The sequence below is a fragment of the Hemiscyllium ocellatum genome, chromosome 24, assembly GCF_020745735.1.
Source record: "Hemiscyllium ocellatum isolate sHemOce1 chromosome 24, sHemOce1.pat.X.cur, whole genome shotgun sequence".
In the NCBI taxonomy this organism is placed as follows: Eukaryota; Metazoa; Chordata; class Chondrichthyes; order Orectolobiformes; family Hemiscylliidae; genus Hemiscyllium; species Hemiscyllium ocellatum.
The window spans coordinates 18,203,968-18,216,256 of NC_083424.1; the positions used below are offsets into that span (position 1 = coordinate 18,203,968).

At 41.8% G+C, this 12,289-nt stretch overlaps 1 protein-coding gene across 2 annotated transcripts in view; it reads left to right on the plus strand.

Moving 5' to 3' along the window:
* inpp5jb (inositol polyphosphate-5-phosphatase Jb) overlaps nucleotides 1-12,289 on the plus strand; it is an 82,513-nt gene that overhangs the window by 64,122 nt on the left and 6,102 nt on the right. The window contains exons 9-12 of one of the 2 annotated variants that reach the window (XM_060843543.1): nucleotides 2,419-2,626; nucleotides 3,935-4,072; nucleotides 6,445-6,528; nucleotides 8,565-8,669. In XM_060843543.1, the coding sequence (XP_060699526.1) occupies nucleotides 2,419-2,626; nucleotides 3,935-4,072; nucleotides 6,445-6,528; nucleotides 8,565-8,669 (535 nt within the window). The remainder of the gene's footprint in view (nucleotides 1-2,418; nucleotides 2,627-3,934; nucleotides 4,073-6,444; nucleotides 6,529-8,564; nucleotides 8,670-12,289) is intronic. The other variant, XM_060843544.1, reaches the window with a different exon arrangement.

Sequence of the window (12,289 nt, forward strand, 5' to 3'; positions counted from 1 at the left end):
TGAGAAGGTTTTCTGATGGTAAGTTTTATTTAAGGCAAAGTTGCATTACTATTTTAATGATTGATGCTGTAAATAAAGTAAACAGTGATGTGTATATCCCTGCATTATATTTCTATTACTTAGTGTGTGTTTTTATGGTATTATGTGGACCTTTTAATCAGCTGGAACATTTGATCAATCAGTACACTCCTGGTCCTATTGGGGAGGGTCAATAAAAAGTTTGTTGTATGACTATTTATTACAAATAAACAGAATCTATCCACAGATAAACAACTATGAACTGTCAGTAATTAACTGTACAAGTTGAAACTCTAACCTCCTTCTAAGACTCCTTCCACCCACACCTATAGACAGACAAAAAAGAATTGATGCTATGGATAGAGAGGAAGAAATATTGAGGAAGAGTTCAATGGCACCAGTTCTCTGGATTTAATGAGTGTCCTTGACTTTCCCAAGTCCTTCTGTTCTCTGATCTTTTCCTCAGGTTCTCTCATTTATTTGCATGAGCAACTGGTTCTCAAATTATAAAGTCTAAAGTTTACAGCAACTGGTGAGGGTAAATAAACTGAGTTTCTTCAGGTTTTAGTTACTTTACTGGAGAGTGAGTGAGTGAGAGAGAGAGAGAGAATCTGTCTTCTGAGCACTCCAAGGCTTCTGCCAATATTGTTCACACTCATCACTTCCACAAATTGTTTTGCCAGTCAGGAGCCAATCAGATTGTTGTTATCAGGCTGATGGCCTTTGGCATCTACAACTGGTCATAATTCCACAAGCTAATCAACCATTTAGTGTCAGCCAAGGCTCACTTGTACTCAGAACCTCAGAGTATGGTGGATTACAGCCATCCTCTTCCCACTCCCCCATTGCTTGAACCAAGCAGCAGTGTAAATGCCACCCATTATGAGTTTCAGTTACTTACTTTATAATTCCTTCCTCATTCCTTTGTTGTAAAACAACCCATTTCCCAATTCAGTCCACAGTCAACATAAAGTCAAATAAAATCACACAGTTTTAAAATTATGACTATCTCAGTGCAGCAGAGCATATCTCCTTCCCAGTAAAATGTTGATGATTAGTGTTTAGAAACTCTAAGGGAGCCCAAGACAGTTTTGAAGTCAACACTGGATGAATCAAACATGACCTTTGAGGTGGAGCAAAAAGAATTTCCAGATATCACTTGCATTTTTTTCCACAAAATGTATTTTTTTAAAACATTGGAACAGTATATTATATAACAGTTCATATTTGAATTAAATGAAGTGCAGTACATTTTGTTTTCTTGAACTACAGCAGCTGCAATACTGTAAGCCTGTAGTATCAATTATGGACCAGAAGGGAAGAAATCAGCAAAAGTGCAGTCATACTTGGAAATGAAGATACTGAGCACATTGGAGCTCAATTTTAAAACATAAAGATCAGTTGGACACAGTTTGGGTCATTCACAAGTTTTCCTGGAGGTCAAATTTAACAATTTGCATTTCATTTCAAACATACAGCCTGAGGGGTTTGTGCAGGGTCCAGACCTTGCTATACCACAGTGAGAGGGTTTTGTGAGCTGACCTGATTGAATTTTTGTGGTTCCTGCTCTGTTATCAGTGTTTCCCGCACTGAGATCTGGGACTTTGGAATGTCATCACTGCTTGGAAGATCATATTTCAGATAGACAAGGGTCCTCTCATCATTCAGGAACTGTTTGAATGTGGGGAGACATTTATTTCTCTACATTGCCATTTCCCTTGCACTGACTGCAGGGATAGGAGTAGATGGGCTTGTGAGCGTTAGCCTAGTGAAAAATCTTTCGCCTCTTGGTCTCTGAACATAGTGTTTTCCTGTGAGCTGGGTCCACCAAGCTTTGTCAAAGGAAGCACCTGGAGACGCCCCAAACACTGAGTAGGTTTCAGAAAGATGTCTCAGTGCCCTTCTGATAACACCTTGGACTGGTATGTGGGAGTTGTTGCAAGTTGTCAGCTGATTTGCTGCTATGAATATGATTTGCACTGCAGTAACTAACCAAAGCACCTTCCAGACTCGTAACCACTTGAAGGGCAGCAGACACGTGGGAACAATTAAACCTGCAAATTTGTCTCCAGGCCACTCGGCATGCTGACATTAAACTATATAAATGGTCACTGTCCCTGGGTCCAAATTGTGGAACACGTCCCTAATGATGTAATGGGGCTCCCTAGAGCCCATAAACTGCAGTGGTTCAAGAAGGCTGCTCACCTACATCACTACCACCTCAAAGGCAATTGGGAGCAGTAAAAAAAAGTACTGGCCCAATGTGCAATGCTCACACCTTATGAACAACTTAAAAGAGTGTTGCTGGCCTCCTCCCAGTTTTTACAAGGAGAGCTGAAGCTTTGTGTTCTTTTTTAAATCAGAAAATACTCACAGTTCCAATTATCCAATGATTCCTAGTTCGAAGAAACGCAAACCTGCCTGGACAGATCGGATTCTCTGGAGGGTGAAAATGTCCGACTGCTACGACCTATCACCAAATCTCAGGAGGAGCAAATCCCCAGATGGCAAATCCAGTCACATTCAAGTGCTCCAGCATGTTTACCGTAGTCATATGGAGTACCTCATCAGCGACCACAAACCCGTCACCGCCATCTTTTCCCTGAAGGTGAGGCAGTGCAGCTTGTTGTAACAGCTCTCAATCGCGGAATATAAGGAAAGCAGTCCTGACACTGGGATGATCAGGTTACAGTGCATGGCCCATTGTGTAGAAAGTTCCCTCTCTCTGTCTTTCCAGCTAGTTAATGAGTTCATAGAGTCATACAACATGGAAACAGGCCCCTCGCCCCTTGCTGACCTGGTTTCCTAAACTGAACTAGTCCCATTTGCCTGTGTTTGGCCCATATTCCTCTAATCTCCTATCCATGTATCCAACCAAGTGTCTTTTAAATGTTGTAACTGTACTCGCCTCTACCACTTCAGTGGCTGGTGTTACTTTCTGCACAGTATTTCACCAGAGCTCCCTGTGACTGCCACCTGTTGATGGAATGTGATGCAGATACCCAAAGTAATGTTTATCTTCAGTTCATTGAATAACCTGCAATGAAAACTAGCATCAGTAATACTCAGGAATCACTAAATGTGTTTGTTGGACTGTTGTAAGGATCTATCTAATTCTCTAATGTCCTTTTGGATGTTGAAGGAAACCTGCTGTGCTAAACTATCTGTGTATGTCACCAGACCTACCGCAATATGGCTGACTCTGAAAGAGACCACCACATTGCTCAGTTGTGCTAAAATTGTGACAACAAAACATAATATCTCCAACTCTATAAGTACTTGAAACTGAGCTCTTTCTGATTATGTGAAACCCGGGATCCTGAGGAATTCCAGTAAAGAGGTTTGAACACTTCATGTGATATCAGCCCAGCCCAGGCTTTACTGGAAATTTTGCTGGCTGCTTCCATTCCCCTCCCCATCACACTATACTTCCAGTCTCTTTCAGCATTGGGTTGACTTGGTGGAGAGTGACAGATATAGGTAGCAGCTGTGGCTTCTATAGCAGTGTGCTCTGGTGGAAAGAGATTGAGGTTGGTGTTGACATTGAGTTTGCTCATGGTCTGAAGCAGTTACTAAGAGTATGGAACCAATCTGAATTTTACTTGAAAACCTGGAGGATAGATCGGATTTTAATCCCACATGTGTTGGGCTTTATGAGTGATATCATGTGGAGAGGAAGCACTCCCAGGTCATAGTTTATAAAGATGTAAATTAATCTCTGTTCCAAGCTTGGAGATTGCCTAATAAAGCAAAAAATGTGCCATGCTCTGATGTCTCTGAACATTAACAACATTTGGCATTGAACGATGAGAAGCTTTTCTCTGGAGATCCAGAGTCACTAGGAATAGATGGCTATCTGTCAAAATTTTTCTCACCGAAGACTCTGTATTTATTTTCTTCTGATGTGTTTTCATAGTTTTCCCATAAAATGCAGACCCCATTGATTCAGCTCCAGGTGGAAGATGAATGGAACAAGCCTTCAGATGCTGTGGTTAGATACAGGATGGCAAGCTCCTTCGCCAAGAGCTCATGGGATTGGCTCGGTTTGTACCGGGTAAGTTATTTATCACCCATTTTGGAGAGGCTCTAAAAGACCAGAGTGGCCAGAAATCAAAAGGCAGTCGCAGGCTGTCATGTTTGGGTAATATCTTATTGGCATTCACATCACTCCTGCACTTGATGGGGTTGGAAAAAAGATATTAGCAAGGGATCATTGATATTTTATATTTGTATAATTTTACAAAATGGGTGCCTCATATTTCTAGACTCAAAAATCGTACACAAGTGCAGTCGATCTTGGGAATATTGGCATTCTGAGATGTGATAATTTGATATTTTTGCCTCCAGTTCCACTCCAGTGCGGTTGACTTTATTTTTGCTCACCTCAGAACATGGCTGTCACTGGCTGGCCAGTATTGATTGCCCATCTCCAGTCACCCTTGAGAAGGTGGCAGTGAGCAGTCTTCTTGAACTGCTGCAGTCCATCTGCCGTGGGTTGACAGACAATCGCATTAGGGAGGAAATTCCAAGATTTTGAAGCAGTGATACTGAGGAATAGCAATATATTTCTAAGTCAAAATGGTGAGTGACTTGGACCTTGCAAGTGTGATGTTCCCTTGTATCTGATGCCCTTGTCTTTTTAGATGGAATTGGTGATCATAGGTTTGGAAAATGCTGTTTAAGAATCTTTGGTAAATCTCTGCAATGCATCTTGTAGATAGTACACACTGCTACTTAGTGTGGGTGGTGGAGGTAGTGGATGTTTGTGGATGTGGTGCCAATCAAGTGGGCAATTTTGGTGTCATGCTTCTTGAGTGTTGTTGGAGCTGCACCCATCCAGGCAAGTGGTGAGTATTCCATCACACTCCTGACTTGTTCTTGTAGATGTAGACCGTCTTTGGAGAGTCAGGAGGTGAGTTACTTGCTGCAATATTCCTAGCCTCTGATCTGCTCTTGTAGCCACTGTGTATGTGGTAAGTCCAGTTCAGTTTCTGGTCAGTGATAGCCCCTAGGATGTTGATAGAGGGGGATTCAGCGATGGTAAAATTATTGAATGTCATGGACAGATTGACTCTTATTGGAAAAGATCATTGCTGGCATTTATGTGGCACTAATATTACTTGCCACTAGTTAGCCCCTGGTGAGAATGCCAGATTTCCTTCCCTAAAGGGCAATAGTGAACCATCTGGGTTTATCTGACAATTGACAACAGTTTCATGGTTATCATTAAACTCTTCATTCCAGACTTCTATTGGATTCAACTTCCACCATCTGCTATTGGCAGGATTTGAACCCAGGACTCTAGAACAATACCAAGATCTCTGAATTAGTCGTTTAGCAATAATACCAATAGGCCATCATGATGTGCACATTATGTGCAATAGACGAGTGCATTATGACAAGGTAGGTACCTACACCATCTTGTTTAGAGACCAGATCATCCTGAGTGAAGGAGAGTGGTTCAATTGCTCTATAATCTGATGATGGGTCAAATGTTACATTTAACTTCTCCCTTCCATGCCTTGGCTTTGGTGGTTGAGTTTTCTTTAAAATAATGGCAAGCTGCTAATGCAATGCCGATTGAGGGGATTGAGTTTTATAGGGAGGACTGGACAAACGTTATTACCCCAGAGAGAAAGGGTTATGAAAACCCACCTTATGGGTTTGACCTTCCCGTTAAGGTTCAATGAACCTTTCATTCACTCCTCTATACTTCCTGCCTGGGTTGCAGCTAAAATAACAGAGCCATGAATTTAATGTTACAATTAAGAAATCTGAATTGTAAATACTACTGAGGTGTTTTTTCCTCACCTCCCTTGCTGTGAAAATAGAGATTAGAAACAGCTTCAGCTCTCAAAGGCTCAGACTCCTGCTGTAGCCTCTTCTAATAATTTTCCAACAGTTGCTATTTTAAAGCCAGTTAATCACTAAAAAATTTATAACCCATTTGAAGGAAGGTTACTTCTCACATAAGGCATAGAAAACAAAACTGAATATAATTAATTTCGCAGTAGTGAGTTTTAGTTTTTATTTCTTCAGGAAATTGAATAGCATGGGGTCAGATTTCTTGGTCTTTTTGTACAATTGATTCTCAAAGGGTTAAAACTCCTCTCATAGGTCCAACATCAACTCTTTCTTCTCCTTCAAGTTTCAGGGAGAGCTTTCCAACATTATAGGCAGTGACTTATGCCAGCTATGGACTGCTGCATCTTCTGCCTTCTTCTGGTGAGGACTGGGTGTGTCGTGGTAAAACTTCTCTCACTTCAAAGAATTTCAGATTCCACAGTACTAGGTCTATACAGAAGCCAAATAGGCCTCGGGCACCAAGGCAGCCTAGGGTTTTTGAAGAGAAACTTAGAAGTCAATAGCTTCAAAGACAATGTTACAGACCACCGTGTTGATTTTCTTTCCTATCTATACTGACAGGTTGGGTTTAAACATCATAAGGACTATGTAACCTATATCTGGGCAAAGCATGATGAAACTGATGCCACGAAGCAATGCTATCAGGTAACTACTGTCACACAATCATTTCCCTCATGATACTGAATGTGACCTCTTTGCTCATTGGGATTGGTGTACTGGGCATGCTGATGTGATTGTGGTGTGTTAAACATCGATCTTTTTCCTTTGTTTTATGGATTCAAATCCAGTATCAAGGCTAGATTGGTTAAGCAGGCCAGACTTTATGACAGAAGAGTTGTCAAGCATGGATTTGCTTCAAAGCATGAGTGGTTAGCACAGTAGCCCCCTCACAACTATACTGAATTACAGATAAAGGATATAGTTCAATGTGGGTCCCTATGATCTGGATTGTAAGTGCTGAGACAAGCTGATTTGATTGAATGAATGATTTGTTTCCATGGTGACTCAATGTCCTTCCGCCAGTGAAGGTTTTCACTCTCTAAAGGCTGAAGGACTCTATTTAAAATCCATTTGAATAACTGCAGACCATTTTAATTGGTGTGAACGTACTGCACAAAATTGCAGTAATTTGGCAGAAAAATGTTGATTTTGTTCAGTCCAATGAGACTGCTCTTCTAGGACCTTTGGGGCAGAGTAGATTTTTGAGTCTGCTATACCTGAGACCCTTCAGCTTGATGGATACTGAAAGTTGATTTGGACATCTCAATCTTTTATTTCAATGTCTCAGCTATTTGAATAGTTCAATAATTTATTAAAGTTATGGTTCTCTATACCTTGATTAAAACACAAGAGCAAACGTCACTGTGAATCTTACCTCTTACCCAAATATTTAACCCGCCCTTTCTCTATGGCCAACACTGACTCACCCTGGATACAGTTCACAGTGTCCTTTGCTGTAGAGTAATGGAAGGAAAAGGAAAGTTAAAGAACATGAATCCACACAGATATTCATCCTTGAGTGACCACAGTTTCACTCATTCTGAAGCAGCAGTTGGAGCACAGAAACAGCAGGGCACTAGTTAATCATCTGGTCACAACACATCAGATTGTGAGGGGGTTCAATGCTTGTTTCTGGTTGGGGGGGGAGTCTTGAGTCAGAGGTATAGGCTTGAAAATGAGAACTCTCACTTAGTATGGGGATATGGTGGACGTTCCTCTGTAAGAACGTCTTTGGAGTCCTCTTCCCTAGAGAGCAGTGGAGGCTGGGACATTGAATGTACTCAAGACTGAGTTAGATAGATTTTTGTTTTATCTGGAGTGTCAATATTTATCCAAACACAGGAAAGTAGAGTTAAGGTGACAGTCAGATTAACCATGATTTTACTGGATTTGACCACGCTCCCATTCCTATTGCCTTCATTTGACAGGATCTTGGTTAATCTGTAACCTAACCCAACCTTTGCCCCCTATTCCATCATGACATCTTTGAACAAAAATCTACAATCCAAGATATAACATTAACAATTATCTCACATCATCTGACTTTTGTGGAAAAGAATTAATCCTCTACCTCCTTGAGTGTGAAGAAACTTTTCTGATGTCATTCCTGAAGGCCTGTCTCCTGGTTTTAGATGTTGCTCCCTGGTTCAACTCTCCCCAGTCTGCAAAAAGATAGCTTTTGTATCTGCGCCATCCGTGTCGCTGAATATCTTACAAATATTGACTGAATCACCCGCAACTTCTAAATTCAAGGCTTACGACGCTGGTTTATATAATCCATCCTCAGTCCACATACCCTTCTGGTTGCCCTAAGATGACTAGAGACCAGGGACCAATCTTGTTCTGTGCTGTTCTGTTCCGCACCATATGACACAATCAAATACTGAAATGTCAAGGGTTCACAGGTCTATTGCTGAATGAAATCACATCTCTAGATGTGGCTGTTGAGGTGAGGTAGGACCAGGCTCATCTGTGATGCCTTCCACAATCAACAGCCTGTCGACAGTGCTATTTGTGCTCAACCCTAAAAATGGTGACTGGTAACGTGTGGCAATGTGACTGACACCCAGCCAGAGTCAACCTCTTCAGGTAAAGAGAGAATGGAGAGAAAATTCAGCAAACTGCAATCTTATCAGTTCCGTGCTATTATTTGTTGTGGAATTTCTTCCATCTTTCTGCAGGTCATGTTCAGTGAGGAATCCCTGCCAAAGGGCACTGGGGAGTACATCCTATGCTACTACAGCAACAATTTCAACACCATTGTGGGAGTGACTGAACCCTTCCAGGTCAGAAGATGCAACCCAAGATCTGCCCTCACGTGTCTCTACTGCATGTGTTTTATGTTTCTGAATGCAATTTAACAACTGAGTACCACAGCGCATGGCAGTGAATGCACATGTCCAGGTTTGATGGCTTTTTGGAGCCATGTCTAGTGCCAGTCCATTAGTAATTCATTTCGCAATTTGGTGACACCTCTTTCTGTGTCATTGGGAGACCAAAATTGGGCATGCGCTTGGTGATACCATTTATGTATCCACTATATAAATATTTTCTTGATTGTGCCAGTAATAATACGCTGACAGATAGTTTGAATCAATACCAGAAACCTGGACATAAGCAGGATAATGACACAGAAAGCTGTTTTGGTAAACTGAATTTTCTCCCATCCTCTCTTGAAGCTCCTGACTCAGGGAGTCAGTAATTCTTTTTTTTGTACACACTTATATCTATGTATATGTACATAAAATCTGGAATATTAGAACTAGAAACTAACAGTTGGGTGTATATGTTCTTGGTACCTTCAGAAGCTAGTAGAGGTAGTAGGAATCATTCCTAGTAGCAGTCCAGGATTCCCTTCCTCACCAGCAGCCTGCAAAAATAAACAAGGTAGAATTCTTATTTTTTCAAGTTGGAAAGGTGATTATTCAAACATCAGTTAACACATATCAATACACCACAGTGACAGCAGTGTGTGTGAGTAAACCAAAAACATTTTAAAAATGAATTTACTGCTGATTTGAAAAACTGACCACATTGTTACCAGAAGAAAGACTGGGTGAATCCTGTGAAAAAACTCAAAATGTCAAGAGGCATAGCAATGCATACACTGGCCCAGCCTTAATGAACTGGGGGAATCAGTGATTTTATAATGCTATTTGAGAAACTTAAGCAAAAACGTAAGTTAATTTTCAGTAGTCACCTAGAGATATTCGCAACAAAGTATGAGTCAGCTTTACCCTTATATGGGCAGGACTTACAGGATTAAATGTATTTAACAATGCGAAACTGATTAAATAAGTTAGAAAACTTCCAAATGTCATTTTTGAAAGGTTTAACACCTTAACCATGACCAACATCATTGACAGTAGTTTATTTAGTTCCATGTTTTCTGGTTGCAGATTAGAAAGTCAGATATATCTCCAGAATCTTGGTGTCCTTTTTTCCCTCAGTCACATCAGGACTTCCTGGGTTTCCAATGTTCTTCACATTTATTCCAGCCTTTAGTGCAATATTACCCTTTTCATTATTAAACAAGCATGTGACAAGTACTCTGCATGTAACAGGATCTGTTCCAAATATTTGAAAAGGTGTCTTTGATAGTTTTATCACCCCTTTAGTAGGGAAGTTTTCTTTCTGCAGTATTTGGTGAATTGATTTCGCCTCCCCCATGCCCCAGTCCCTGTTGGTACTTTGGGTCATATTATTCATCCATTACCTTGGCCAAATTTCAGCATTTACTGAACTCAAGATCAACAGTTCCTCCTTGGACTATCGAGGTATTGTTTCAAGAAAGTCTCCTGGATGCACCAAATAAATTTTGCTCCATCTAAGCCCTTGCTAAAAAGGGAGTCCCAGTCAAAATTGGGCAAGTTAAAATCACCACCACAACCACCCTGTTGTTTGTATATAATCTGCTTACATATCTGATCCTTCATCTCCCAATAGCTCTTGGGAAGCCTATTGTTTAACCCTATCACAGTGATTGCACCTTTCTTACTCCTGAGTTCTACCCATATTGCCTTGCTGTATGAACCTTCCAAGATGTCCTGTCTTAGTACAACTGTAACATTCTGCTTAATCAGCAATGCAAATCCTCCATCCCTTTTATATACCTCTCTATCATTACTGAAACATTTAAACCCTGGAACACTGAGCTGCCAGTCCTGCTCTTCTTTCAATCATGAATCTGTAATGGCTATAACATCATAGTTCCCTGTACTAACCAAGGGTCTAAACTCATTTGGTTTACTTGTTTTACTCTTCGCATTGAAATAAATACATCTCAGACTGCCAATCATGCTGTCTTCATTACGCTGGCCTTGCCTCCTAGGCTTACTTGATCTCGTCTCTTACTTGATCTCTCCTCTTCAAACATTCCACATGCTGACTTACTGCTCTGGTTCCCACCCCCTTGCCACACTAGTTGAAACCCTCCCAAGTGGCAGTAGCAAACCTCCCTGTGAGGATATTGGTGCCCCTCCTGTTTAGGTCCTGTCCTTCCTGTACAGGTCCCACCAGCCCTGAAAAAGATCTCAATGATCTAGATATCTGAAGCCCTCCCTCCTACACACATTCAACTGTATTATCTTTCTATTTCTGTCCTCACTAGCATGTGGCACATGGAGTAATCCTGAGATTACAACCCGAGAGGTCCTGCTTTTCAACTTCCTGCATATGTCCCTAAATTCCCTTTGCAGGAACTCATCTTGCTTTCTGCCTATGTTGTTGGTATCAGCTTCTGGCTGCTCACCCTCCCCCTTCACAATATCCTGTACACGCTCAGAAACATTCTTGACTTTCACACCCAGGAAGGTAATGCACTATCATGGAGTCTTGCTTGCAGCCACTGTAACACCAGTCTGTACCCCTGACTACAGAGTCCCCTGCTCACCTACACTTTGACCCTCCCTGCCATACAGTAGAGCCAGTCGTTGTGTCTCTGGTCTGGCTGCTGCTGCTGCTTTCCATTGAGAGGCCGTGCTGCCAACAGTATCTAAAACAGTATACCTGTTTGAGAGGGGAATGGTCACAGGAAGCTCAGGGACTGCCTGCCTCCCCCTCTACCTGACCACATGGCTGGAACTCCTTTCTGCCTCTACTCTGCTTCTCAGTGAGTCTCACCATCATTCCAACCGATCCATGTGGTCTGAGAGGAGCTGCAGGTTGACACATTTCCAACTGTGTGGGACATTTCACTTCCCCACAATCTCCTACATCTCATGGGAAGGGCAGACCGCTCCAACACCCGTCATTCCTACCCCTCAATAATTACTGGATGAAAAGAAAAGGAAGACCTAACCTTGCTGTACCTTAATGCTGCTCACTACCCCCCTCAGCAAAGCCCAGAAAGACAAACATGGATTGTTTTCGCTAGTACATTGGAAGCTGAGGGGTGAGGAAGTCGGGGGTGGGGGGAGTCGAGGGGTGATGCAAACACTGGACCGAGGTATGTAAATTTATGAGAGGTGTGGATAGGGTAGATAGTCGAGTCTTTTTCCCAAGGTGGAAATGTCAAAAACTATGGGGAACTAGGTTGAGGGGGAAAGTTTAAAGGAGATGGGGCAAGGCAAGGTTTTTACCCAGAGGGTGCTAGATGCTTGGAAAGCACTGCCAGTGGAGATGGTAGAAGCATATATGATTGCAATGTTTAAGGGGTATTTAGACAGACACATGAACAGGCAGAAAATAGAGGGATAGAGACTACATGCAAGTGGATGGGATTAGTTTAGAATAACATCATGGTCAGTGTAGATGTGGTGGGCACAAGGCTTGTTCCAGGTTAGTGTTCCATGTTCTAAAGAGTGATTTGGCCAAGGCAGAGCTGAAGCAACCAACAGAAGAAAGACCGTAACATTTAAGTTAAAAAAGGACATAGGGTACCTGTGGTTAGAGTCCCATAGCAGAA